The following is a 27,224-nucleotide window of genomic DNA, read 5'->3' as shown; positions in this document are numbered from 1 at the left end:
ATCCAGATGTATGCCTTCACTGAGCAAAACAAGAAACTCAAAAGAGCTGAATTGCTGAGTGGGTGGGAAGGATGCAGGGAATAATCCGCTTGTTAATATTAACTGAAATTATGCTGTTTTCCTGTCCATTTTTATGATCAGGTGTGGACGGAAAGCTCTTTAGGAATAATCTTAAACTTCTTAGAAAAATGATCATTTGCAGGTTTTCCAAGAAAAAAACAATTATTTAATATTGAGTAAACGCAATAAGCTCCCCAAAGGCCTTCTTTTATTTTTGATGCTTTCATGTGCTATTCTCTTTCTCTTAGGCCTTTGAACTGGCCACAGGCGACTATTTGTTTGAACCTCATTCAGGTGAAGAGTACACTCGAGATGAAGGTAAGCGCCCTAAACCAAGGATGTCTGTGCACGGTATTTACACTTGCCACACGCGGCTAACATCATCTGTTAATACTGAAGAGCTTAGTCTTTTTAGTATGCTAAATATATATAAATCTCCAAAGACGAAATATAAGATGTGTTTTATATTAGGTATTAGATGTACTAGATATTTTATAAGAGATATTAAAGAACTCTATGTGAGGATTAGAGAAAAGGCCACAGTTCATTGAACCAAACTTCTATTTCCCAGGTAATTTCTTCTAGAACATCTAGTTTCTTCTTTCTGTATAAACCCGTCATTCATTCTTTACCCAGTTTGTATCTACCTATTTATCAGCCTGTTGCTCAGTTATGACTCCAACTTTATTTGGAAGTCAGTAATTTAAATATTCAAACATCCTAACCTAACTGCAAAGACTACATCCTATTTGTATAAATTCTGCAACATTTAGCATTTTTTTCTTCCTTTCTGAAAGTAAAGCCATATTTTTTATTTTTAAATGATAATAACATTTAGAATTCCATTTTAAAACATAATATTACTAATTTACATTTTGTGATAGCCAGGAGGAAAAGAGCAAGGTGTCAGTTGCTCCGTCTCAGAGGACATACATGAAAGCAGATAAACTGAATGTGTATGTTTTGTTTTGTTTTATCATTGTATCATTTGGATGGTGGCATCCACACAACTAGGTGAGATAATAAGGTGAATGAAAAAGCTAATAAAGAAATGTTTTACCTTACTTTATTATACAATGTAGGTAAATAGGGATTACTTAAGAGAACACTAGCAGCGCACCCTCCCACTATGGAAAACACATCCTTTACTTTCAGTGCTTCCCTTAGTTCTTTGAGAAATCAGGCTTTATGCTCTGTGGAACCAAGAATGCTCTCCATTTCTCGAACTGTGGCCCCCTGGGATATTAACAGGAAATTTTAGTAGGGCCTGCCAATATTCCTAACACGTACTATTTGGGCAATATGTGCTAATTCCCACAGCCAAATACCTATTTTAGTAGGTACAGTTTGGCCATGTTTTCTATACATAAGCCCCTTCATAAGAATATACTGTGACTACTCCCCATGTACACACTTCATGTTCCCTGTTCTCTGCTTGCTTTTTTTTTCTGGGTTATGTTTGGGGCTATAGACTTAAATTACTTTAGAAATACCTTACTATATCTATTTGGGAGGGTGATTAATTTTTTTTCTCTTTACTTTCCTTGACTCTATAAATAGTGTGTGGTACCTAACACATACAGTGGCTAGGATTATATTGTGTTGCATCTGATGCTGCCAAACCTGAATGCTGAAATATATATGAAAAGTGCCAAGTAAGGAACAAGAAAGAACCATCTACCCTAGAAATATAGTTCCTAATTTATTCCCTCCTCTACCAGTCAATACTAATAATGCTTAGTGAAACCACAAACCACTGTGGTTTGGCCCATAAGAGCAGAAAAAAGCAAACCCTTCCTCCTGGCTAGTGTATGCATAGTTTGTTACAAGTCATGGTAGGACTGGGGCCTGGGTAGCATGTCCTCTATTATTGTTGATGTTCCACAGCACTAATTCTTGGAGTAATACTTGATAATTCTGCCTATCATATATATCAATCCTGTGATTAATTGATAAGCTAGGGATAGGTTGCTAGAACTAAATGTTAAATAACACTTTCAAGGGAAAAATAATTCCCTGGCATACAAAAAAATATCAGAAGAAACAATACTTCATTTGGAAGTTTACAGTAAGATAAACTGTAGTATATTTGTAATGAATTTATACGACATTTATTTGCAGGTCCTGAAATATCTTGGCAGCCAAGTATTTCAATCCATAAATTCAATCAAAACCATAAATTCAGTCAAAACTTAGCCAACTCATGAATGTGAAGCCTTTATGAAATGAGACCACTGAGTCCTTTACATGAGAAACAGATATGACCTGAAACTTTCATGAATTCCCAAATACATGGTTGTCTCTAGATTATTATTCTCCTATAAAATACATTATTTAAAGTTTTTAAGTGATTACTTTTGATGATTCTGTAACTATAGGATTAGTCATTTATAAGGCTTTTTTTGTTGTTGTTAGAAGCCATCACTTTTTAAAACTTCATATTCTTAGCTGCTGCCACCTGCAAAGTGAAGAAGATAGTAGCACTGCCTATACTTGTGGGAACTGGCTGGTGCCAGGCTCACTCCTGGTGGCCGACTACACACGTCCCAGGCAGCGATCACAGTCTGTGTTCTTGCTCTGACAGTTAAACGGTGCTACATGATTTGGACTATAAGTGACCTACACATAGTCAATTAGCTACACTTTAAAATGTGCTAATTTTTACTTTAAACATGATTTATTAAAAAAAAACTCTGGGCTAGACATAAGATAGGGGTTTTTATCTGAGTTCTCATTAGCCCTAAAACTTTGGGTAGGCCGTTCATTCTCTCTGAGGTTCCATTCTCTCATCTTTAAAATGGGGTATCAATCTTGGCCTGTTTTACAGAGTGATTGTGAAAACTCAAATAATTATATATGAGTGCTTTGTTATGAACATTTTTAAGTAAAGTGGTATTATCACTGCTTGAAGCCCATAGCAGTATTATAAATAGATAACAATTCTTTAATGTCTAAAGCATACTGGTACAGTTTTTTTTGTTTTGTTTTTTTTGAGAGGGCATCTCTCATATTTATTGATCAAGTTGTTGTTAACAACAATAAAATTCTGTATAGGGGAGTCAGTGCTCAATGCACAATAATTAATCCACCCCAAGCCTAATTCTCATCAGTCTCCAATCTTCTGAAGCAAAACGAACAAGTTCTTACATGGTGAACAGTACAAGGGCAGTGATCACAGAAACTTTCGGTTTTGATCAAGCTTTATGAACTATAAACAATCAGTTCAAATATGAATATTCGTTTGATTTTTATACTTGATTTATATGTGGATACCACATTTCTCCCTTTATTATTATTATTATTTTTAATAAAATGCTGAAGTGGTAGGTAGATGCAAGATAAAGGTAGAAAACATAGTTTAGTGTTGTAAGAGAGCAAACGTAGATGATCAGGTGTGTGCCTGTAGACTATGTGTTAATCCAAGCTAGACAAGGGCAACAAAACATCCACGGATGCAGAAGATTTCTCTCAGAACAGTGGGGGTGAGGTTCTAAGCCTCACCTCTGTTGATCCCCAATTTCTCACCTGATGGCCCCCTGCGACTGTGCCTGTCTTAGGTTGTTCCTCCCTTTAGGAATCTTACCCATCTCTGCCTAACCAGTCATTTTCTGGGGCCATACAGGGAAATGTAAAGTTGGTAAGTGAGAGAGAAGCCATATTGTTTGAAAAGGTTAGCTTTTTACTTCTTTGCAGATTTATGCCCTGTGGCTTCTATGCCCAGCATTTGTCTTGAGGTATCTTTACCACTTGGAGGAATTATGATACTCGGTAAATTCGATATGAGGCCATATTGGTACAGTTTTTTACCATACCAAAAAAAAAAATAAAAAGCCACCTGGACCTAGATGTATAGACAAAATAGAAATAAAAGTGTAGACAAACCTCCCAACTACAGAACAGGACTTGCCAGCTACTATCAGATAACCAACTACCTGAAATAATTCTTGACCTTCCCAGTCTCCCCTTGAGTGTCCTTGGTTTTATTTGTAGTTAGTTGCTAGTCCTTGAAAAAGGTATTCATAGAAAAAACCTCTTTTTCAGCTTGTCCTTGATCCTGTTCTTCTTACCCTTCTATTTTAGACTACGTTACATACATTATAGAGCTGATAGGCAGAATTCCAAGACGCTGTGTCCTCAGTAGGAAATAGTCACAGGATTTCTTCAATAGCAGAGGTAGTATTGGTAACATGAGTTTTCATCTAGGCCCCAGTGGTACAATTTCAGGAAAAAGAGCATTCACACCAAGATTGTTTTTAGTTATCACTCAAGTCCTCCCTGAGTGGGTGCCTGATTTTTTATGGTTTTCTGGATTCTCTGTTAGATGGATAGAGTCCTTTTCTCATTTATGGCAGAAAGAAAGCCTGCAATGCTTTACAAGGAGATGTGCATGCTATTCTTTCTGCCAGTGTCTAGAACTGCATTTCTTATATATGTCTTCTCTTTTCCCCCTCTTGACACATTTGAAACATACAGATCACATTGCATTAATCATAGAACTTCTGGGGAAGGTGCCTCGCAAGCTCATTGTGGCAGGAAAATATTCCAAGGAATTTTTCACCAAAAAAGGTAAAATAAATGTGTGTTCCCAGACATTAAGGGGGCAAAAGTGTTTGAAATTAAGAGGTAAGTACAACCGGGTACATGTTCTCAACACCTCCAGAAGGATGATCCTACCTTGTGAGCTGTGACTTAGCAGAGAGGTTAAATAGTTTGATCAAGAGCAGAGAACTGGAGCCGGACTATCTGGATTCAAATCCCAACTGCTTCACTAGTTATGTGGCCTTTGATGCAACCTTAGTTTGCTGATTTCTAAATGAGAATAATAGTAGTATTTACTTCTCATTAAAGTTACGATGTATATAGTACCTGGCCCATAGTTGGTTGATTACTCCTACAGCACTTCTGGAAAATGGACAATTTTTCACTAGCCCTTGATCTAAGAACTGCCTCTGTTAAAGGGCAAGTAGTTTACTTTGAACTGAAGGACAAGATTGCGTCTCACTCTTCTTGTAGCTCTGTGACACCCAACACAGTCATTTAAACACATCAGTCATCATTTAACTTTATGCTTTGCAGCTTCATTAAGTTTAAGTTAGTGAAACTCTCACCTCAGATTTTTGACTTGACAATATGTTTTGGCATATTTAAATATGTATTTCTTGCATTCTAAATACAAAAGCTGAAATGTAAAAACCTGACCTAGAAGGGACTTAGAAAACTGGCCCTTTCTTTTTTCCTTTATGGTACAGTTCCCTTTTTCCTCACAGTGTCTACACTAGGCTGAGAAAAATCAATTTTCTCAATACTTGACAGCAATCATCCTCAAAACATTTCCTAATGCTTCTTTTTTTGGGCAGGAAAATAGTGAAGTGCTTCACAAGAGTTTCTTCTTGTGTGCAGAAGACTAATGGTATGCAGGCACCAAGTAGGTCATTAAATAGGCACTTGCTGCCCCAGAAGAGATTTCAAGTAAGTGTCATAAGAAAAAGTTTTAAACCAGCATTTACCTTAATAAGCCATGATATTTAATTGACTTCTTTTTTAAAAAATTGTCACTTCAAAGAAACAATTACATCTGAAAGAGACCTGAAAACTTACGAGGTTTATTCATTTAATTTTGTTGCTTCTATCCATGTTTGACATGTTTTTAGCACTTTATTTTGAAATTACTGCCTCAGTTTGAAGGAACACTAGACTATTGAGCCAAAAAAAAGAGTACAGCCAACTTGTTCTTGGTATGTGGTGATAAACTGCCTCTCAGCACCACATGAGACCATGTCGAGCATGCAGGCATTTATTATTCACTTTAATGAAAGCCATGTTCCTGATAGGCTTACCCAGTTTGACTGGAACAAAAAATCCTGGAATGGTAGAGCAAGCAAACTACCTCAAATCTTCGGGCCCTCATGAGAAATAAGACACTTCTTTCTGAGGAATGCATTAGAGAATAGAGGTTCTTTGTGAATGGAGAAGGGTTAGATTCTGAAGGTAAAATTTGATTATAGACTACCCGGATTAGTGCCCAGCTTTCCATGAAAGGATCTTGTCACCTATCAGTGTTGGTCAGTTTCTTTTCTACTGTCTTTACCACAGGTGACCTGAAACACATCACAAAGCTGAAACCCTGGGGCCTTTTTGAGGTTCTAGTGGAGAAGTATGAGTGGTCTCAGGAAGAGGCAGCTGGCTTCACGGATTTCTTACTGCCCATGTTGGAGCTGATCCCCGAGAAGAGAGCCACCGCTGCTGATTGTCTCCAGCACCCTTGGCTCGAGTCGTAAGCCCCAGCCCAGCCCAGCACTGCAGCAGAGATCACACGGGCCCTCTGCCCCTCCCCTCCAAGCATTTCCCTGTTCCTTTTTCAGGGAGAAGCTCTTCCTTCAAGGGTTTCTAGATTTTTTTTTCTAATCCAACATGTTCATTTGGGTTTGCTTATTTACCCTGTGGAGACTCCCCCCCTAGCTATGGGGCATCCTAGGTGATGTTGGCCTTGATTGGGCTCTGCCAAAGACTAAATGTGAAACAGCCTCTCACCCTGTTCCTTGTCTTTCCATTAGGACATCCTTTAAATTGTAAGCATCCTCTTTAATAAGAGCCGTGAAGATGTATAAGCTCATCTTTAATTCACTGACTCTGAGAGTCCATTTTCTTAGTGCACATCCTATTGCCAGCGTAAGGATGAGCAGGGAAGGAGGTTACTTCTGTGTACAGCAGAGACATTAAACTTGCCCTATCCAGGCTGCATCATCTTCCTGGATTGTTGTGTTCACATTTTTTCCTGCAGCTTTGAAGCAACTATCTTTTTAAATGAGCTGTAAAAATACCAAATTTGGGTGCCATTATATCACTGTTCAAAGCAGTGTCAAATTCCTTATATCCTTTAATAATTCTTGAATTCAAGATCCTTGAATCTTCAGTCTGATTTTTGATGGAACAGAACCATTAACTACTAATTTCTTCAGAACCACAGATATTCTGCAAACTCCTTTTCTATGTGTCTTCTGTTACCCTAACAGCAAAGTTACATTAACTGGCTGTTTGGTTTTGGTTTTGGTTTTGGTTTTGGTTTTTTTATTCCCTGGCTGGCACTTTACTCATTGCACTTGAGTTTATTGCCCCATAACTAAAGAATATGGATAAGTCTAGAAAGGAGATAGGAATTTCATAGGTTTCTAGCCTAAAAAGAAACTTCCTGATTCTTTTCCAGTCATTCCCCTACTTTTGTGTAGTCTTTTCCTTGACTGTGTCTAAAATTTAGCCTTAAAGCAGTTTTCTTCTGTGGCTTTGCGTTTCTTATGTCCTCAGAGGCTTCTGGTCTTAAACAAAATTCCAGGATAAAAGAACCAAGGGGAAGGGTGGGATGGCACTTCCTTTTTTTTTTTTTTCTAGTTTAAGACTAGCCATTCTCTGCTGCTATTTCCTTGTATAATGGAAGTTTTTAACTGCAATTTTGAGATGATTGAAATGTACTTGATGTTTGTTTTGCTTTTTTTTTTTTTTTTTTTTTAATGAGAAGAGGCTTTGTGAATCTTATTTAGGATGGGCCTCTCCTAGACTTGCCATAGATGCTACATATTCCTTGGGTCATATTGAAAAGTAGAAGAGGGGCAGAATTGGGGTCACAGCCACTTGTTCAGCACGGACCAAGTGGGCCTTGGGGTTTACAGCACTTTCCAGAAGCAGCTCCGGGACTGATTTGCAGAATGCTAAGGAGGTGTGACTTGAGGCTCTACTAGCAAAGCTGCTGATGAGACTGTTGGGTAGCCGACTTCTCTGTACGGAGATTGGAGTCCAGATTCTGTCATTTGTCCACCAATAATGACAGAGGAAGAACTGGTGCAGTAATGCAATCCATTAACTTGTAAGCATATTACGCTGAGTAATTATGGCCAGCCATTCATCGGGTCCTTGATTGGGTCCTGAAATCAGACATGTTCCTGTAGAAAGAATTTTAAGTGAGGCTGTCTATGCACCTATCAAGACTAAAAGAGAATAGATTGTATCAAACAACGGCAGGGAAAATCCTTCAGCAATTCTAATCCACTTTGGGTGTTCAGCGATATCCACATCTAAAGCAATAGCAGACTAGAACTGAATTCTTTTCTATGCTGTAAAACCACAATTGTAGAATTAAAGGAATTCTGATGATATTAAGGTGAAATAACTAAAATACACATAAATAGAAGGCCCCATTTCAATAATTGACATGAAAAGAAATTTTAATGAAAGAATCTGTAACTTCATTTTGGAAATGTTTCCCCACCAAATAAGGGCTTTTTCTCCCTTTTGCTTAAGGAGCCAAATTAGAAGCTGTAGAAAGAGGCAGCTGTTATATTTGATCTTCCAGGTACCCCATATACCTTTATTGAACTTATAATACTGTTAAATTGCCAAGATCTCACTAAAGGATTTCTATTTGCTGTCAGTTAAAAATAAAATCCCAGATACATTTTTATTCTTTCTACTGGGTGCATTGTCTGTTTTCTTTGTAAATGCAGTACAATAAATGAATTATTTAATAACCTACATGTTTCCAGCAGATTTCTGTTCATTTGTTGCCCAAATTGGTCTGACTGAAGCTTTAGAATGAAAGAAATGATCAGTTGAGTATGCTTTTTGAACTTAAATATGCAGTGAAACTATACAACTTGAACACATGACAATCTGCGGTGTTTGTAACTTTGCTTCTATCTTTAAATTGATGGTGGGGTGGTATTAACAGTATATTTTGGAAAATTTTAAGAAAATTGATATTCTCTATATCTGTCTAATAGCATTTTCCCAGGATATTTGTGATGTTTTTCTCCCCTTAGGTGGCAATCACAGTATGTGCAAAATGCCTAAATATTTGTGACCTCTAAGGCACTGGCACGATGAGATGCATGCTGTTGTACTCAGGTTTTCATATACTTGTCTGATTCCTTTATTAGGATACACTGTTAGAGATGGAATGGCTTGGCCAGAAAGTAATCATATTTTATGACTTTTAGTAGGTGTTGCCAAAGTCATGTGGAGAACAGTTGGACTGTTCTGCTGTGACCATCAGTGTTTGAATGGGTCTCTTGCCTCAATTCATCTTATTCCAAATAGCTAGCTTGCCGAAAAGGAAGTATCTTGTTTAATGTGCATATTAGATGACTAGTGAAGTCAGACTTGTTTCATGGGTTTCATTTGCAATGTGAATTTTTTGGTTACGTGCCCACATTTCCCAGCATTCTTTTGGCATGCTTCCCTATTTGATGATTTGGTGAGGATTTGTTACATATTAAAGGTAATGCATTTTTGTCATTATTCCATTACATAATTTCTCAGTTTTTAATTTGCCTTTCATTTTTATTTGTGATATTTCTTAGTGTTACTGATAGAAAATCCTTTCCCACCTCCAAACTGCTAAACTGTTCTAGTTGTAATTCTGCCATACTTGAGACACATGTAGTATGTTCATATTATATTGTTCACTAGAATGTAACCTGTTTAAAAACCAATCCAGAGGGTAGGAGCCAAGATGACAGCATGAGTAGGGCAGCAGAAATCTCCTCTCAAAACCATATATATTTTTGAAAATATCAACTATTCCTAAAAGAGAGACCAGAAGATACAGTACAACAGCCAGGCTACATCTATACCTGCAAGAACCCAATGCCCCACAAAGGGAAGGGGGTAAGATAAAAGCCGTGGCCCAGTGGGACCCAAGCCAGACCCCCAACCCAGGTCCCCAGCAGGAGGAGAGGAGTCGGAGTGCGGAGGGAGTGGGAGCCCAGGAGTGCAGACACACAGTGCATAGTGTGCTGGATACTAGGGAAATGGAACAGTAAAACCTGTGACCGGGTTCCAACAGCCGGCGCCCCTAGGACAAAGAAAAGCAAGTGCTTTTAGAAAGTCTTAAAGGGACAGGAGCCTCACAGCTACACAGAAGCGTCCCAGCACTCTCAGCCCAGCAGCTGGGAATCCTGGGGAACTCCGGGCGCCCTAACCCACTGGACGGCAGCGCAGCTCTGACACCCCTCATGGCAATAAACAGCCTCCCACCTGTTCCCCCTCTGGCACAGCCCCGCCATAGCGGAGTAGCAGCCTGAGACCGGCCATGAGACTCAGAGACCCCGTCTGTACGCAGCTGCCCAGCACAAGCCGCTAGGGGTCGCTGTTCTCGCAAGGGAGGAAGGCAACGAGCAAGCGGGAAGGGACTTTGTTCTCCCAGCTGACACATGCGCCAACTGCCCACGACTACATCTATCACCATGAAAAGGCAGAAGAATTTGATCCAGACCAGAATCTCACAAACATCCCCTGAGAGGGAACTGGGGAGATAGATTTAACCAATCTTACTGAAAAAGAATTCAAAATAAAGGTCATAACCATGCTGATGGAGCTGTAGAAAAATGCAAGAGCTAATGGATAAAATTGTGAGGGAGAATATAGAAATTAACCTCTAGAAGGACTTAAAAGGAGAATGGACGAGGTGCAAGAGGCCGTTAATGGAATAGAAACCAGAGAACAGGAACTCAGAGAAGCTGACGCAGAGAGAGATAAAAGGATCTCCAGGAATGAAAGAATATTAAGAGAACTCTGTGACCACTCCAAACAGAACAATATCCACATTATAGTGGTGCCAGAAGAAGAAGAGAGAAAAAGGGATAGAAAGTGTGTTTGAATAAATAATTGCTGAAAACTTCCCCAAACTGGGGGAGGAAATAGTCGCTCAGACCACAGAAGCACACAGAACTCCCAACAGAAGGAACCCAAGAAAGACAACACCAAGACACTTAATAATTAAAATGGCAAAGATCAAGGACAAGGACAGTATTAAAGGCAGCAAGAGAGAGAAAAAAAGTCACCTACAAAGGAAAACCCATCAGATTATCATCAGACTTCTCAACAGAAACCTTACAGGCCAGTAGAGAATGGCATGATATATTTAATGCAATGAAACAGAGGGGCCTTGAACCAAGGATACTGTATCCAGCACAATGATCATTTAAATATGAAGGAGGGATTAAACAATTCCCAGACAAGCAAAAGTTGAGGGAATTTGCCTCCCACAAACCGCCTCTACAGGGTATTCTAGAGGGACTGTTCAAGACGGGAGCACTCCTAAGACTGAACAGATGTCACCAGAGAAAATTAAATCACAGCAAACAAAGCAGACCAACCAAATACTAACTAAAGACAAAAAGTAAAATCAACTACCCACTAAAAGCAGTTAATGGAAACACGAAAGAGCACAGAATAAAACAACCAACATATAAAGAATGGAGGAGGAGGAATAAGGAGAGAGAACTAAAGAATCATAAGACTGTGTTTATAATAGCTCAATAAGCAAGTTAAGTTAGACTTTAAGATACTAAAGAAGCTAACCTTGAACCTTTGGTAACCACGAATCTAAAGCATGCAATGGTAATGAGTACATATCTTTCAATAATCACCCTAAATGTAAATGGACGGAATGCACCAATCAAAAGACACAGAGTAATATAAATGGATAAAAAAGCAAGACCCATCTATGTGCTGTTTACAAGAAACTCACCTCAAACCCAAAGACATGCATAGACTAAAAGTCAAGGGATGGAAAAACATATTTCATGGAAAAAAGGAGAAAAGGCAGATGTTCCAGTCCTATTATCAGACAAAATAGACTTCAAAACAAAGTCACAAGAGATAAAGAAGGACATTACATAATGATAAAGGGCTCAGTCCAACAAGAGGATATAACCATTATAAATATATGTGCACCCAATACAGGAGCACCAATATATGTGAAACAAATACAGAATTAAAAGAGGATATAGAATGCAATGCATTCATTTTAGGAGACTTCAACACATCACTCACTCCAAAGGACAGATCCACCAGACAGAAAGTAAGAAAGGTCACAGAGGCACTGAACAACACACTAGAACAGATTGACCTAATAGACATCTACAGAACTCTGCATCCAAAAGCAGCAGGATACACATTATTCTCAAGTGCACATGGAATATTATCCAGAATAGACCACATACTAGGCCACAAAAACAGCCTCAGTAAATTCAAAAATACTGAAATTCGACCAACCGACTTCTTGGACCACAAAGGGATAAAACTAGAAGTAAATTGTACAAAGAAAGCAAAAAGGCTCACAAAAACACGGAGTCTTGACAACATGCTCCTAAATAATCAATGGAGCAATGCCCAAATTAAAATAGAGATCAAGCAATATATTCAGAAAAATGACAACAACAACACAAAGCCCCAACTTCTGTGGGGCGCAGCAAAAGCAGTTTAAAGAGGAAAGTATATAGCAATCCAGGCATATTTAAATAAGGAAGAACAATCCCAAACGAATACTCTAAAGTCACTATTATTGAAATTGGCAAAAGAAGAATAAATGAGGCCTAAGTCAGCAGAAGGAGGGACATAAAAAAGATCAGAGAAGAAATAAATAAAATTAAGAAGAATGAAACAATAGAAGAAATCAAGGAAACCAAGAGCTGGTTCTATGAGAAAATAAACAAAATAGATAGCCCCTTAGCCAGACTTAAGAGAAAAGGAGAATCAACATACATCAGCATAATCAGAAATGAGAAAGGAAAAATTATGATGGACCCCACAGAAACACAAAGAATTATTAGAGACTAGTATGAAAACCTATATGCTAACAAGCTGGACCACCTAGAAGAAATGGACAACTTTCTAGAAAAATACAACCTTACAAGATTGACCAAGGAAGAAAGAGAAAATCTAAACAGACCAGTTACCAGCAAAGAAATTGAAGCGGTAATCAAAAAACTACCCCAGACCAAAACGCCAGGCATCACCCTAATACCAGAACCGGGCAAAGACCCAACCAAGAAAGAAAATTACAGACCAATATCCCTGATGAACATAGATGCAAAAATACTCAACAAAATACTCGCAAACTGAATTCAAAATTACGTCAAGAGGAGCATACACCGTGACCAAGTGGGATTCATCTCAGGGATGCAAGAATGGTACAACATTTGAAAATCCATCAACATCATCCACCACATAAACAAAAAGGACAAAAATCACGTGATCATCTCCATAGGCACTGAAAAAGCATTCGACATAATTCAACATCTATTCATGATAAAAACTCAACAAAATGGGTATAGAGGGCAAGTACTTCAACATTAATAAAGGCCACACATGATAAACCCACACCAACATCATAGTGAACAGCAAGAAGCTAAAAGCTTTTCCTCTAAAATCAGGAACAAGACAGGGATGCCCACTCTCCCCACTGTTATTCAACATAGTACTGGAGGTCCTAGCCATGGCAATTACACAAAACAAAGAAATACAAGGAATCCAAATTTGTAAAGAAGAAATCGGACTGTCATTATTTGCAGATGACATGATAATGTACATAAAAAACCCTAAAGATTCCACTCCAAAACTACTAGAACTAATATTGAAATTCAGCAAAGTTGCAGGATACAAAATTAATACACAGAAATCTGTGGCTTTCCTATACACTAACAATGAACTAATAGAAAGAGAAATCAGGAAAACAATTCCATTCCAAATTGTATCAAAAAGGATAAAATACCTAGGAATAAACCTAACCAAGGAAGTGAAAGACCTATAACCTGAAAACTATAAGACACTCTTAAGAGAAATTAAAGAGGATACTAAGAAATGGAAACTCATCCCATGCTCTTGACTAGGAAGAATTAGTATCATCAAAATGGCCCTTCTGCCCAAAGCAATATACAGATTTGATGCAGTCCCTATCAAATTACCAACAGCATTCTTCAATGAACTGGAACAAATAGCTCAGGAATTCATATGGAACTGCCAAGGACCCCAAATAGGGAAAGCAATCCTGAGAAGAATAAAGGGGGGGATCTTGCTCCCCAACTTCAAGCCCTACTACAAAGCCACAGTAATCAAGACAATTTGGTACTAGTACAAGAACAGAGCCACAGACCAATGGAACAGAATAGAGACTCCAAACATTAACCCAAACATATATGGCCAACTAATATTTGATAAAGGAGCCATGGACATACAATGGGGAAATGACAGTCTCTTCAACAGATGGTGCTGGCAAAACTGGACAGCTACATGTAAGAGAATGAAACTAGATCACTGTCTAACCCCATACACAAAAGTAAATTCGAAATGGCTCGAAGACCTGAATGTAAATATTGAAACCATAAAACTCTTAGAAAAAACCATGGGCAAAAATCTCTTGGACATAAACATTAGCGACTTCTTCATGAACGTAGCTCCCCAGGCAAGGGAATCAAAAGCAAAAATGAACAAGTGGGACTATATCAAGCTGAAAAGCTGTACAGCAAAGGACACCATCAATAGAACAAAAAGGCATCCTACAGTATGGGAGAATATATTCATCAATGACAGATCCGATAAAGTGTTGACATCCAAAATATATAAAGAGCTCATGCACCTCAACAAACCAAAAGTAAACAATCCAATTAAAAAATGGGCAGAGTTGCTGGACAGACAGTTCTCCAAAGAAGAAATTCAAATGGCCAACAGACACTTGAAAAGATTCTCTACATCGCTATTCATCAGAGAAATGCAGATTAAAAACACAATGAGATATCACCTCACACCAGTAAAGATCACCACCATCCAAAAGACAAACAACAACAAGTGTTGGTGAGGTTGCAGAGAAAGGGGAACCCTTCTGCACTGCTGGTGGGAATGCAAATTAGTTCAACCATTGTGGAAAGCAGTATGGAGGTTCCTCAAAAAGCTCAAAATAGAAATACCATTTGACCCAGGAATTCCACTTCTAGGAATTTACCCTAAGAATATAGCAGCCCAGTTTGAAAAAGACAGATGCACCCGTATGTTTATCGCAGCACTATTTACAATAGCCAAAAAATGGAAGCAACCTAAGTGTCCATCAGTAGAGGAATTGATAAAGAAGAGGTGGTACATATACACAATGGAATATTATTCAGCCATAAGAAGAAAACAAATCCTACCATTTGCAATCACATGGATGGAGCTAAGGGTATTATGCTCAGTGAAATAAGCCAAGCGGAGAAAGACAAGTGCCAAATGATTTCACTCATATGTGGAGTATAAGAACAACGAAAAAACTGAAGGTACAAAACAGCAGCAGAATCATAAAACCCAAGAATGGACTAACAGTTACAAAAGAGAAAGCAGGTGGGAATGGAGGGATAAGTTGGGGGAGAAAGGGGGCATTACGATTAACATGTATAATGTGGGGGGAGGCACGGGGAGGACTGTGCAACACAGAGAAGACAAGTAGTGATTCTACAGCATATTACTTTGGTGATGGACAGTGACTGCAATGGGGGTTGTGGGGCGGACTTGGTGAACAGGGGATCCTAGTAAACATACTGTTGCTCATGTAATTGTAGATAAATGATACCAAAAAAAAGGTTGAGAAGCGCACTTAGTACAGAATTCCCATATACCCCACATTGCATTTCCCCTATTATTAATGTTACATTAGTAAAAATGTCATATTTGTTAATAAAAAACCAATCCAAAATAATTAGATTGGGATTCATCAAAAACCAGTATGCTCACTAGACCAATCTAAGCAGTCTGTTATGCCTTGTGTTACATGTATGGACCTGGAACTCAGGGTTTTGAAAAACTTGGTAAGTGCTGTCCTAGGAGAGCTTAATAGCTATTTGAAAAGAGCTAGCAAACTGAGGTGGAGTTACAGCCCCACCTGTAACTCTTCATTCACCCTGAGTGTCCACAGGGGGCCATTTAGCTGCTGCAGAGCGTGCCCGGGGTACAAATGGACTTCATTACTGCCCATATAATTTCTGAAGCCTGTAGTGCCTTCCAGTTTGGCCTTAATGAAAACTGATGATTTACTGGTAATATAATCTGAACTTACATTTGCTTCAAAAACAAGGCCTGTGACACAAGACAAGCTTCAGTTGGCCTTCAGAGGCGTCCAGTATTGTGCCTTTGGAGTCAGCAAGGCGCTGGTTACCTGCAGCTCTTCCACGGTCTTCAATATGCAAAGGTAGATATATAAAATTTTTATATTACGTATTATACAAAGATTACTTATGAACCATGTGACCTGAGGAGGAAGTTGATTTGTGTGACTGGAGTCTTGTGTTTAAAATTTGGAATTAAAAAACTACATGTGTCATATTCATTTGTCTTTCAGTGCTTGCATAAACACTATACCATGCCAAGTCCTTATGATAACAGAAATAATCCCATTTAAAAAGAGAAAATCTGAGATCATGTTAAATGTTTACAGGATTTAACTAAGTAATTAAGCAAGTTTACCTAGTTCTGTTACTAACTGCACCATTCCTTGTAAAGGGAGGTTTTAATATATAGACGATCAGTTTGATTTTATATCTTCCCAAGTTCCTTTATAATAAAATCTTATGTTCTTAATTCAGATCCAGTTTTCACTCATTTTAATACTGTAACAAGCGTTGCCCTCCAATTAGCATAACTGGACTGTTGCAGAAGTGCATCAGCTGCCTGCTATTTGAGCTGTGACCTTAGATGTTATACCCTTAAGACACTGCAGTGGTTGCTTTGGATTTACTGAACATAAAGGAAAGTATGATCAATGTTGGAAATTTGTGACCCTGCTATAAATCCTCCTGAGGTTAGATAACAGAAGTGGGATGAGATTCGAGGGTTACGGCCCTTTGATCTTAAGCAGCTTAATTTACTAAAGAACAAACATGTATCCATCAGCATTTTTTTTTTACAAGATATATCTGTTAACTTGCCTGAGAATACTATGCTGGCCTCTACTTAGAGCCCTGAGACACATCACAATAGTGTAAGAAAAATGGAAGTTCTAGTTTAATAGAATCTAATCTTTGTTCCAATAAAGCATTCTAGGTACAATCAGATTAAGGCAAAAGTGACAGGATATCACTTCTAGGTGGGGTTACAAAGGGGCTGGGGCTTCTGTCTGCATGATCTCTTGCTCTGCCTTGGAACCCTTGCTTTGGGGAAGCGAGCCACCATGTGATTGCCACAGAGAGGCCTGCAGCCAGTGAGGAGCCCTGAACCCAACAGCATGTGAGAACCACCGAGCTAGGCAGTGGATCTAATACCTTAACTGCAGCCCTTTGAGAAACCAGAGACACTTGGCTGAGACTCGCCAGATTGCTAACCCACAGAAACCGAACTGTTTTAAACCACTGAGTGCTGGGGTAGTTTGTTAGGCAGCAATAAATAACTGATACAGGGATGTAAGATAACGAAAGCATTTAGGATTTCCGGTTCACATTTCAGATATGCCCAGTCCTTACGCTCTTAACCAAATCAGCTCAGGAGCTGTCATTGATGCTGAAGCTTAGGCACTGCCACCATCCCTACACACCAGCTGAAGGCACAGGCAAGGCAGGAGTGAGAAAGGAGTAAGGCAACTCGTTAGAGGAGTGCTGATTTTATTGGTTTTCCATACACTTTCAAAGATGAGATTTCAGGTGCCTTCTGAGAATTTATTTAAAGGTAAAATCACTTGAATTGATAAAGTTACTAGATATTAACTAAAATCATTACTATTATTAGAGAAGTTGAACTCTGAATTTTGTTGGAGATAAAGCAATAGGTGAAATGCAGAGTCGTATGGCTCATAAGCAGACTTGCAGATCTTCCCCAGCACTGGTCATTGGTAAACATTAACTCTTGCTTTAACAAAACTCGCTGCTCCTGGCAAGAATAAAGTGTAGGCTGTTGGCAGATCGACCTTAAGCCCCCCAGAAGCTTCTGTGGACTACTATAGTTGCCATTTCAGTGAGAAATATTTTGAAGGTAGGCTTTTAGAAAAATTTCTCTTGCTTCTTATAAAAAGAAAAACCATGAGAAATGAATTAACAAATAGAGCCAGAAAAGTCATAAGCTACATAATGTCAAATTGTTTGTTCATCAAGCTTGTATAAAGTAGGTGCCTTATTCTGAAATAGTATCAGCACGAGAAAATATGAATGTACGCCTCAAGTCCCATTCTAATAGTTCCCATCACAAACAACAGGGACAATGTAGGGATACTCATTCCTAGCCTATCTGAACTGGAAAAATACTGCACTGACTGGGCAGGTTACCAGAGTGCACTGGTCAAAAAGCATGCCATACAGCTCAGGAATAAGCAGCGTGCTGCTACCCATATCACTGCTGCTTGATCAAGCAACAAGACCTATGACAGTTTTTTCAGCATTTAGCCCCTCTTCACCTATGAGAACCACACCACATTTTCTCTTCTTGAAAAACAGTACAAAGATGAAAAAAAAAAAACCTGTTCCTCAGTTCCATTCACTGCTGAAAATCAACAAAACTTTCCATGGACCATCCCCCAGGCAGAGAACAGCCTAAAGAGCCTGTCTTCCTCGTGGCATTTGCTGCAGCGAGTTCCCCTCTGGAAGTTGCTAAGAGTCAACATTTAGTGTGCCAAATCCAAAGCTTTTTTTTTTTTTACAAGAAATGTCTTACTGTAAAAATTATTTGAACACAGGTAACAAATTTCTGAGCCTGAACTGATTGAGTTGGTGTAAGCACTATGAGAAAATATGATTTGGGGTTCCAAAAGGAAAAAAGGTCAATTTAGTCTCAAAAGTTTTTAGATCCTATGTTCACCCAATCTTTATAATACTATTTTCTGATGGATTCCGGTTCTGGTGGCCTCTCCACTCCTTACGTCTGATCATCAATAAGAAAACAGAATGTGAGAAATGAGAAATGAAGGACCCCTTAAACCTGAACCTGAAATGATCCAGAATGCTTACAGACACCTCTTCAGAGCTGGAGGGCAGTTTCTGGTGTGCCTTCAAAAGACTGTATCCTCAGTTAGGGAAGCTACTGGAGTCTTAGCCCTGGGAGGCCTCTAGACAGACATGGATTAATTCGGCCCTCTTATTTTACCTCTAGTCGGGGTTAAGCAATTTGCTGGTGTCAAGGGCTAGGATGAACACTTGGGTGCCCAGTAAGGAGAGCACCACTTATGTCTCTGAGTATCTTTGACATGGGTTACTGCAGTTCTGCTTCACCTGAAAGAGTTTTCTGTATAAAGTAGGAGGTCTTGTCTCAGGAGACTGTCAGGTTTTATCCTATAATGAAAGGCTTCAGGACTTCAGGCCTATGATGTTCAGAGAACCTTGGAAGAAACAACTTTTTATCTGAAGAATTTGATTCCCTAATATTCCATTGTCAGGGAAATTGATAACCTGTAGTATTTTTTAAAAAAAAAGATTGCAAGATTACAAAATACATATTTTTTAAAGCCAATAAGAACAAAAAACTTCCCTATGTATGCTCATATTTTATTTTGGTTCAGTTCTACCCAGACATGCAAACTTCATGAGTTTATAAGATAGTACTCCATGGGTCTGTCTTGCTAATGGATTTCAGCCCCAGACAAGTTCACTACGGAATCAGTGATACTGAAAAAATGACAGTGGAACATTCTTGGGGTGAAAGGATTTATACCCAACTTTATTTCCACAGTGGCAGGTCAATCAGTAGAATCCCATCCACTCAGAGCAAGTGTGCATGTAGCAAGCCAGTCTCTGCCTCTGGGCCTCTCTGTCCCCAGAGCCATCTCAGTCTCTGTTCTTGGTGCTGCCATCACTCCAGTCTCTGTTCTCTGGCAGCTTTGCAGCCCTGTCACTGTGCTGCCCCATCACCCAGAGCCCTGGACAAAGCTCTTTACATAGAGTTAATAGCAACATATTGCCCACACATAGTGAGCAAGCCAACCAGGGTCAGGTAAGAATCCTGGCCATGGGACCTTCACTTTCTACACAGGATCCCTTGAGTAAGAACTTGTCTTAAAAAATGTAAATAAAATACAGTGAAAGAAAAAGACACCAAAGAAATCCTGAGAACGAAAGGAAAGCTGGAGGCACCTCACTCCCTGATTTTAAACTATGTCACAAAGCTATTGTAATTAAAACAGTATGGCATTGGCATACAGACACATACATAGATCAGTGGAACAAAATAGCTCAGAAGTAAACCCACACATACATGGTCAATTAATTTATAGCAAAGGAGCCAAGAATATACAATGGGGAAATGATCTTCAATAAATGCTATTAGGAAAACTGGACAGCCACATGTAAAAGAATGAAACAGGACAATGATCTTACACCATATATACAAGTTAACTCCAAGTGGATTAAAGGCTTGAATGTGAGCCTGAAACCATAAAATGAGAAGAAAACAGACATTAAGTTCCTAGACCTAAATCTTGGTGATGACTTTTTGAATCTGACACCAAAAGGAAATATAACGACAACAAAAAAAACACAAACAAGCAGGACTACATCAAACTGAAAGCTTCTGCACAAGAAAGGATTCAACAACAAAATGAAAAGGCATGGTGATGAATGGGAGAAAATATTTGCAATCATAAATCTATTCAGGAGTTAATATCTAAAATTTACAAAAAACTCATACAACTCAGGAGCAAAAAAATTGATTAAAAAGTGAGAAGATCTGTCATGCCAATGGGTTTCAGCCCTGGGCAAGTTTGCTATGTATTCAATGTGACCAAAGAAAATGACAGTAAAACGTTCTTGGGGTGAAAGGGTTATACCCAACTTTATTTCCAGATGGCAGGTCAGTCACTAAAATCCCATTCATTCAGAGCGAGTCTGCATGCAGCAAGCTGGTCTCTGCCTCTGGGCCCCTCTGTCTGCACAGTCATCCCACACAGCCGTCCTCTGGGCCTCTCTGCACAGTCATCCCACACAGCCATCCTCTGGGCCTCTGTCCTCAGTGCTGGCACCACTCCAGCCTCTGCTCTGCTCTCCTGCAGCCTTGCAGCCCTGCCACCGTGTCACACCCAGAGCACTGGGCGGAGCTCTTTATATGGAGTCAACAGCCCTGTATTGCCCACAGGTGTGCAGGAGCTAGTCAACCAGGGCCAGGTGAGAATCCTGGCCACAGGAACTCTCATTTTATCCACAAGATCTAAATAGATGTTTTCCCAGAGAATACATATGGATGACTAACAGATGTATGAAAAGATGCTCAACATCATTAATCAGGGAAATGAAAACCACAATGAGATATCACCTCACATCTGTTAGAATGGCTGTTATCAAAAAGACAAAATAACAAGTATTGGCAAGGATGTGGAGAAAAGGGAACCCTTGCACACTGTAGGTGGGAATTAAATTGGTGCCATAATTTTGGAGAAAATATTGAGGTTCCTCAAAGTTTTTTAAATAAATACCATGAGATCTGACAATTCCACTTTTGGTATTTATCCAAAGAAAAGGAAAACACTAACTCAAAAAGATATCTGTACCCTCAGGTTCACTGTAACATTATTTACAATAGTCAAGATATGGAAACAAACTAAATGTCCATTAATGGATGAATAGAAAAATAGTGTATATAACAATGCAATATTATTCAGGCATAAAATAGAATGAAGTATTGCCATTTGTGAAAACATGGATGGACCTCAAGGGCTTTATGCTAGTGAGGTAAGTCAAAGACAAATACTGTATGATCTCACATGTGGAATCAAAAAACAAAAAAAGCTCATAGATACAGAGAACAGACTAGTGGTTGCTGTCAGAGGTGGGGAAAGGAGAAATGGGTATACCTGTGTTGTTTTGTTTGCTTGTTTAAACAGTTTAAATTTCCTTAAATGTGCAAAAGAAAAAACAGAAATAGAAGTATAGTTCACTTTGATTCAGTAATTTCATTCCAGAATTTATCAACAAAAAGCAAAACGTTATCTATGACAGTGTAGGGAGAATGAAAGTTCCTATGGCCAGGATCCTTACCTGACCCTGAACTACTTGATGATGTGATTGGCCTATGCTAGGCCACTGTTTCCACACCTGTTGGCAATGTGCCATTACTGTTGATGTTACTATATAAAGAGCTCCACCCAGTGCTCTCTCCCAAGGCAAAGACAAAGGGGCTTGCAGCATGCAGACTGCCCCAGAGGCAGACATGATTCCAGCACTCCACCTGCCACCATGAGAATAAAGTTTGATCTAAACCCTACCCTTAACACTCCGTTATTATGCGAATTTACCAAATTCCAGACTGAACCTCCCTTGCGGCAATCCCCCTCAGGCAAGACATATAGCAATCCTAAGCGGCTAATAACCAAGGTCTGGTTTAGCAATTAAACAGTACACCAGGGCTTGGAGCTTGCAGCTTTTTAAAACTTTAATAATAAGCATTGCAAAACAGGAGAAAGTGCTTACAGTCTTAACAGTTTGCTACTGAAAGTGAGATTCCTGTTCCAGTAGCCATTTCCACTGGTTGGAAATGCAGTGTCTGTGCCTCACTCCAGTGACTCAGAATGCATTTTAACAAGATCCTAGGCAACTGTATGCATCTTAAGGTTTGAGAATCACCTCATATAAGGGGTGGGGGGGGCAATGCTAACTGCTAACATACAGTTATTCAAAAAGCATATGTATGTGTCAACAATTGTTAGGTCACTTCACAAAAATGTGAATAATTTAAATGGGAGATAATGCCTCCTACCCACACAAAGGTGTATTTTATTTTTTGTTGTAGGTCTGTTGTTGGCCTGTTGTTGGTCCTCAATAAATGGCAGCTATTAGGAATGTGACACTGTTATAGACTTTTCTTTTTTGTTAATATTCTTTAATGTTCTTGTTGCATCATATTTTGGAAACTTAAAAGGCAATAAGGAAATTAATATACTGTGCTTCCTTTCAACCAGTTAAAGCATGCTTTTCTTTTTGCCTCAGCTATCAGGAAGCATAGAGCTAAATTTAATTCTCAATACAATAATTCCATTAGCCTCACTTTCTGAAATACTTGTTTTTGTTACTATAACTCTTACTTTCTATTTTATTAGCTTTTCTAGTATGTTTCGTACAAATTACCTAAAATTCTTTCGGAAAATAAGGGTCCAATTACAATAATGACTTCTAGTAATGACTTCTAAATAATAGTCTGTTCTTACTTGCCAGACTCCACAAAAAGATGTGTTTATGAAATCACTTGCCTGTTTTAAATGATTTCTTCTCTCCTGTTCTTTTTCCACCTCTCGACACAAGTGAAAGTAAAGGGTTCCTGTTTGCCCCTCAGTGACGAAGGTCTCAGATACCGCTAGCTTCCTGCCCCCTGCGTCATGCTTCTCTCCCAGGCCGCACGGCAGCCCCTTCAGCCCAGCCAAGTCCTTCTGCCTGTAAGTCCCCAAGGAAACAGAACCACAGCTCTTCCAAAGGCACACAGACCACCCTCCAATGGCATTACTCACCAACCCTTCAGCTGCTTCAAACTTCCTCTGCAATGAAAAAGAGAACAGTATTTGTTTACAAGTGAGCCCTGTTTTCAGGGTAGTTCCCTGCCCACTACTCCCTCTCCAAACTAGATCGGATTTCTCTGATTCACTCACAAGACAGCCTGCACTTTTTGCTCATAATGTTTATCAGCTTGTAACTCTATATCGCATGATTGTCTCCTTTACCAGACTGTAAGGTCCAGTTTAGATTCCTCCGCTCACCACTGTACCCCCAGTGCCTAATGGTGTCGGTGAGTAACAAGCCCAGGAGCTGTTATTGGTTGGGCAGATGGATGATGTAAAAAGTGGAACTACTGGCAAGAGAGACAGGAAAGAATGAAAACTTAATCACCTGTAAAGCAGGCATTGTTAGTGCTTTATATACACTGTCTGATCCTCAGCACAATCTCTTATTTTTTTGTTAGGATATAATTCACTAATGTAAAATTAACTCATTTAAAGTGTACAACTCAAGATAACTCCTCAAGACAGGAAGAGCCTGCTGAGAGACAGGAGCAGAAAGTACCCTAGGAGGAAAGGAGGTGAATGGAAGTAGTCAGGTGGCTTCCTGAAGTGCCTGCCTGGGCCTCACAGGTCAGCTGCAATGATAGCTACGGGGTAGGATTTGGACAAGAGGAGACTGAAACAGGATGGACACATGGAGAACTCCAAGGCTACTCTAACCCTAAGGAGTTCAGTCTCCCACCACCTGCACTCCCAGAGCTGTCAGTCTGCACCCCAACCTGCCTTTCTCCTCCTGCTCCAATAACCCAGACCCTCTACTCCCTTTCTGTTCCTCTCTCCACCTAGCAACCTGCCAGTGTTACTTCAAGACCCAGCCTCAGCGCTACCTTCCAGGGAACACCTCGCCAGCTCCCAGGCTGGATCAAGACTGCTGCCTGTAGACCCTGAGAATGCAGGGGGACAAGACGACACCCGTCATCCCAGAGAGGGTCTGCCATCACCTCATCACTGGCCAGTTTGCAACCCTCCACTGAACTTTGGCCTCTGGAACAAGGGCTGTGTCTGCTTGGTGTCAGTGTCCCCACCCCTCAGCCAGGAGCCAGTCCCCAGGTGACTGGCTGTGAAGGCGAGTTACCTTTTCCATCTGCCTTGTAGTCGTCAGGGAGGAGCTTGTCCTGCCGGTAGCCCAGCACAAAGGCCAGGAAGGAGAGGATGAGCGCGTCTCCGATGCTGAGCACGGCCAGCATGAAGGCCCAGCGGATGGTGCACTGGCCCAGCGTGTACTTGCCCGTCTGCTCCCCACACATGCGCCGCACCTCACTTGAGTCCCAGCCATCCGGGTAGACCAGACAGCCAATCATCAGGCCTGTGGCTGAGGGGGTGCAGACAGTGTTGGGCTGGTTACCTTCTGCCTTGCTGTCATCTTGTCACCTCCCTTTTTGTGTCAACAGCCTTGAAAGGCACAGGGGCGGCTCCTATCGTCCTTGTGGAACACAGAAGACAAAACAGGATCCAAGAACTAAAGCCGCTTGTCCCTGGGAACCAGCAGTCAAGGGCAGAGGCAGAGGGCTGCGCTCCTCAGCCCATGGCGACTTCTGCCAGGGCACCAGGGTCCTACCAGGCCCTCAGCCACATCCCCCACTTTGGACCGGATGAGGCCCTGACTACCTTGGCTTCAAAGCCCTGGTCCTAGCCCAGAGAACTCCTCACTGCAGAAATGTACATTCACTCATTCCACAGAATCTCTGAGAGAAGTGTAAAAGGAAGCTTCAGGCTATAGTTTAACCAGAAATATTTTTCCTTTTTACAGCACAAAGAGTAATGGTATGTCCTATAGCTCAGGTATACAATGAATTAGTTTAGATTCAGTAAATACAGAAAGTTTTCCAGTCCCATCTCGGGCTGCTTCCTTCATGCACCTTCCTTTCAAGCAAATAGATCCCCTCACCCTCACCCAGCACAGCACAGTGCAACTGCCCACACTTACCTGAATTCAAGAATCCCCTGGAGTATTTGTTTAAAATGCTGACTTTCAGGTCAAAGTTGGGCTCAGGATCCCATTATTAAAAGTGCTCTTTCAGGTGACTCTCTCAACAAGAAAAGCTGGATTTCAAGCCTAACTAGCTGTGCAACTCAGAACAAGTCACTTGGGCTTTTTTTTTTTCCCTCACTTTCCTCATCTTTAAAATGGGGATCATAATAGCCCCCACCTGTTTGGATTGAAATGAGGTTGAAATGATTTAATACTGAAAATGTGTTCAGAACACTTCCTGGCACAAACTGGGTACTTCATGAGTTTTTGCTGCTATTATCCACCCTAGGCTTTCATTGACTTAATTTCTAGGGCCGAAAATTTTGTTTTCCCCACCTTCCCACTTCTCCCATGCCCTCCCATCAATCCTACCTTAGCTGCACAGACAGGTGACATAACCCTGGGATGTGCCCAAGCAACTCCAAAGACAACCGCAGGCAGGCAGTAGCCTTCCCTTATCTGGGGCACTTTCCTACCAGGGCAATTTCCTACCCTGGCCCTCCCTTCCACAGGTCTTCTTTAGCCCCTAGGCTGTGCCGTAGCCAGCAGCCTCAGAGAAACACCTTGAAGAACCCAAAGGTACCTTCAGTGGGCTCAGTTTGGTCTTTCAAGGAAGGTCAGGAGATCAAACAAATGCACAGCAAAGTGCAAAGATCAGGGTCCCACCTCCTGACCTAAATGTATCAACCCTGCTTTGATTTTATATAGGAGGAACTCCTATAGTTCTCTTCTAGATCACAAAATACTTGATGTACCATTTTTCTCTTGATTTTGACAACAGTTCTGTGAAGTAGGCCATGTGTTAATATCCCATTTTACAGATTAAAAAACTGAGGTCTTAGAGAAACCCAGTGAGTTGCCCAACCAGGGCAGAGCCAAGGCCTGAACTCCCAATTCCTGACTTTCTGACTTCAAAGTTAGTTCCTCCTTCTCCCACGCTAAAGACATCACTCTAAAGACATCTCTCTACAGAGCTGCATTATTTAGTGGTGACATTTCAGACTTAGTGACAAACTAAAATTGTTTCAGAAAGATACTTAGAGTAGGGGTGAGCCATCCCAGAGCTCTGGTAAAACCTGTGGCCTTCCCCACTTGGTGCAAGACCAACATTTGGTCGAGGCATGGTCCTGAGCTTAATGGGGTGGGAGGGGGAGGTGCGTGGGACGGCACAGGTGCTCAGTACATAGGTGAATGTGGAAAGGAGCTGCCCTTCTGGACTACATTCTCCCATCAAACAGCCCTCTTCCACAGTGTCTCCTTATGGGGGCCCAGGGCCTGACTTGGAAACAGTTTATTACTATGGGCTCCACAGTCCTCTGTGAGCACCCCACCCACCCTCTCAGGCACAGTGAGGGTCACCCCATTTGTGGTGTCTCAGGGCTCTAAGTAGAGGTCAGCATGGTATTCTCAAGCAAGTTTACTTATGCTTCTTACTTCCATCCTCTCATCTGTAAAGTAAGAATAGTAATACCTGACTCACAGCAGGGCTATGAGGATTAAGTGTGATCAAGTATAGAAAAATGCTTACTGCAGTGCCTGGTATATAGTAAGTGGCCAATTACTGTTAGTTGTTACTATTATTATTGACACTGAAGTCTGGTAGAAGCAACCTTGGTGGATGTGAATGTCATCAGAGCTGTTCACAAACATTCCAGGTACATAATAGGATTTTATTTCTTTACCCCATCCCTTCTAGTTAGGCAAGGCCGTAAGACTTCCTTTGGCCAATAAAATGTGAGCAGAAATGTCCTGTGCATTTCCAGGCAAGAGCATTCGACTGCAGATGGGAGATCTTCCATAGCTCCCTCTGCCTCTGCAATGGCGACAGCCAGGTGACAGCTGATGCTCCATCAGCCTGGGTTCCAGAAGAGAACAGTGAGAGCAGAGTGCCCAGCTGGCCAATGAGCATGGATCATGAGCAGAAAAGAAACCCTTGCT

The 27,224-nt window shown here is 40.4% G+C and overlaps 2 protein-coding genes across 4 annotated transcripts in view; one reads left to right on the top strand and one right to left on the bottom strand.

Moving 5' to 3' along the window:
- Window positions 1–8,583, top strand: part of SRPK1 (SRSF protein kinase 1) — a 109,979-nt gene extending 101,396 nt beyond the window's left edge. Inside the window, 3 exon segments of the mRNA XM_036998412.2 lie at window positions 309–378; window positions 4,534–4,626; window positions 6,154–8,583. Coding sequence (XP_036854307.2) covers window positions 309–378; window positions 4,534–4,626; window positions 6,154–6,338 — 348 coding nt within the window. The 3' untranslated portion in view covers window positions 6,339–8,583.
- Window positions 1–27,224, bottom strand: part of LOC108387192 (LHFPL tetraspan subfamily member 5) — a 145,200-nt gene that overhangs the window by 113,223 nt on the left and 4,753 nt on the right. Inside the window, exons 2-4 of one of the 3 annotated variants that reach the window (XM_073224924.1) lie at window positions 24,390–24,626; window positions 23,267–23,293; window positions 15,805–19,226 (exon numbers count right to left, since the gene is read on the bottom strand). In XM_073224924.1, the coding sequence (XP_073081025.1) occupies window positions 23,283–23,293; window positions 24,390–24,626 (248 nt within the window). In that variant the 3' untranslated portion in view covers window positions 15,805–19,226; window positions 23,267–23,282. Of the gene's footprint in view, window positions 1–15,804; window positions 19,227–22,383; window positions 23,294–24,389; window positions 24,627–27,224 lie in introns of those variants that run through there. The other 2 variants (XM_036998414.2, XM_036998413.2) reach the window with 2 other exon arrangements.

Source organism: Manis javanica, chromosome 16 (assembly GCF_040802235.1).
Source record: "Manis javanica isolate MJ-LG chromosome 16, MJ_LKY, whole genome shotgun sequence".
In the NCBI taxonomy this organism is placed as follows: Eukaryota; Metazoa; Chordata; class Mammalia; order Pholidota; family Manidae; genus Manis; species Manis javanica.
Note: the sequence above shows the minus strand (reverse complement) of the source record. Positions and strands in the feature narration are given on the sequence as shown.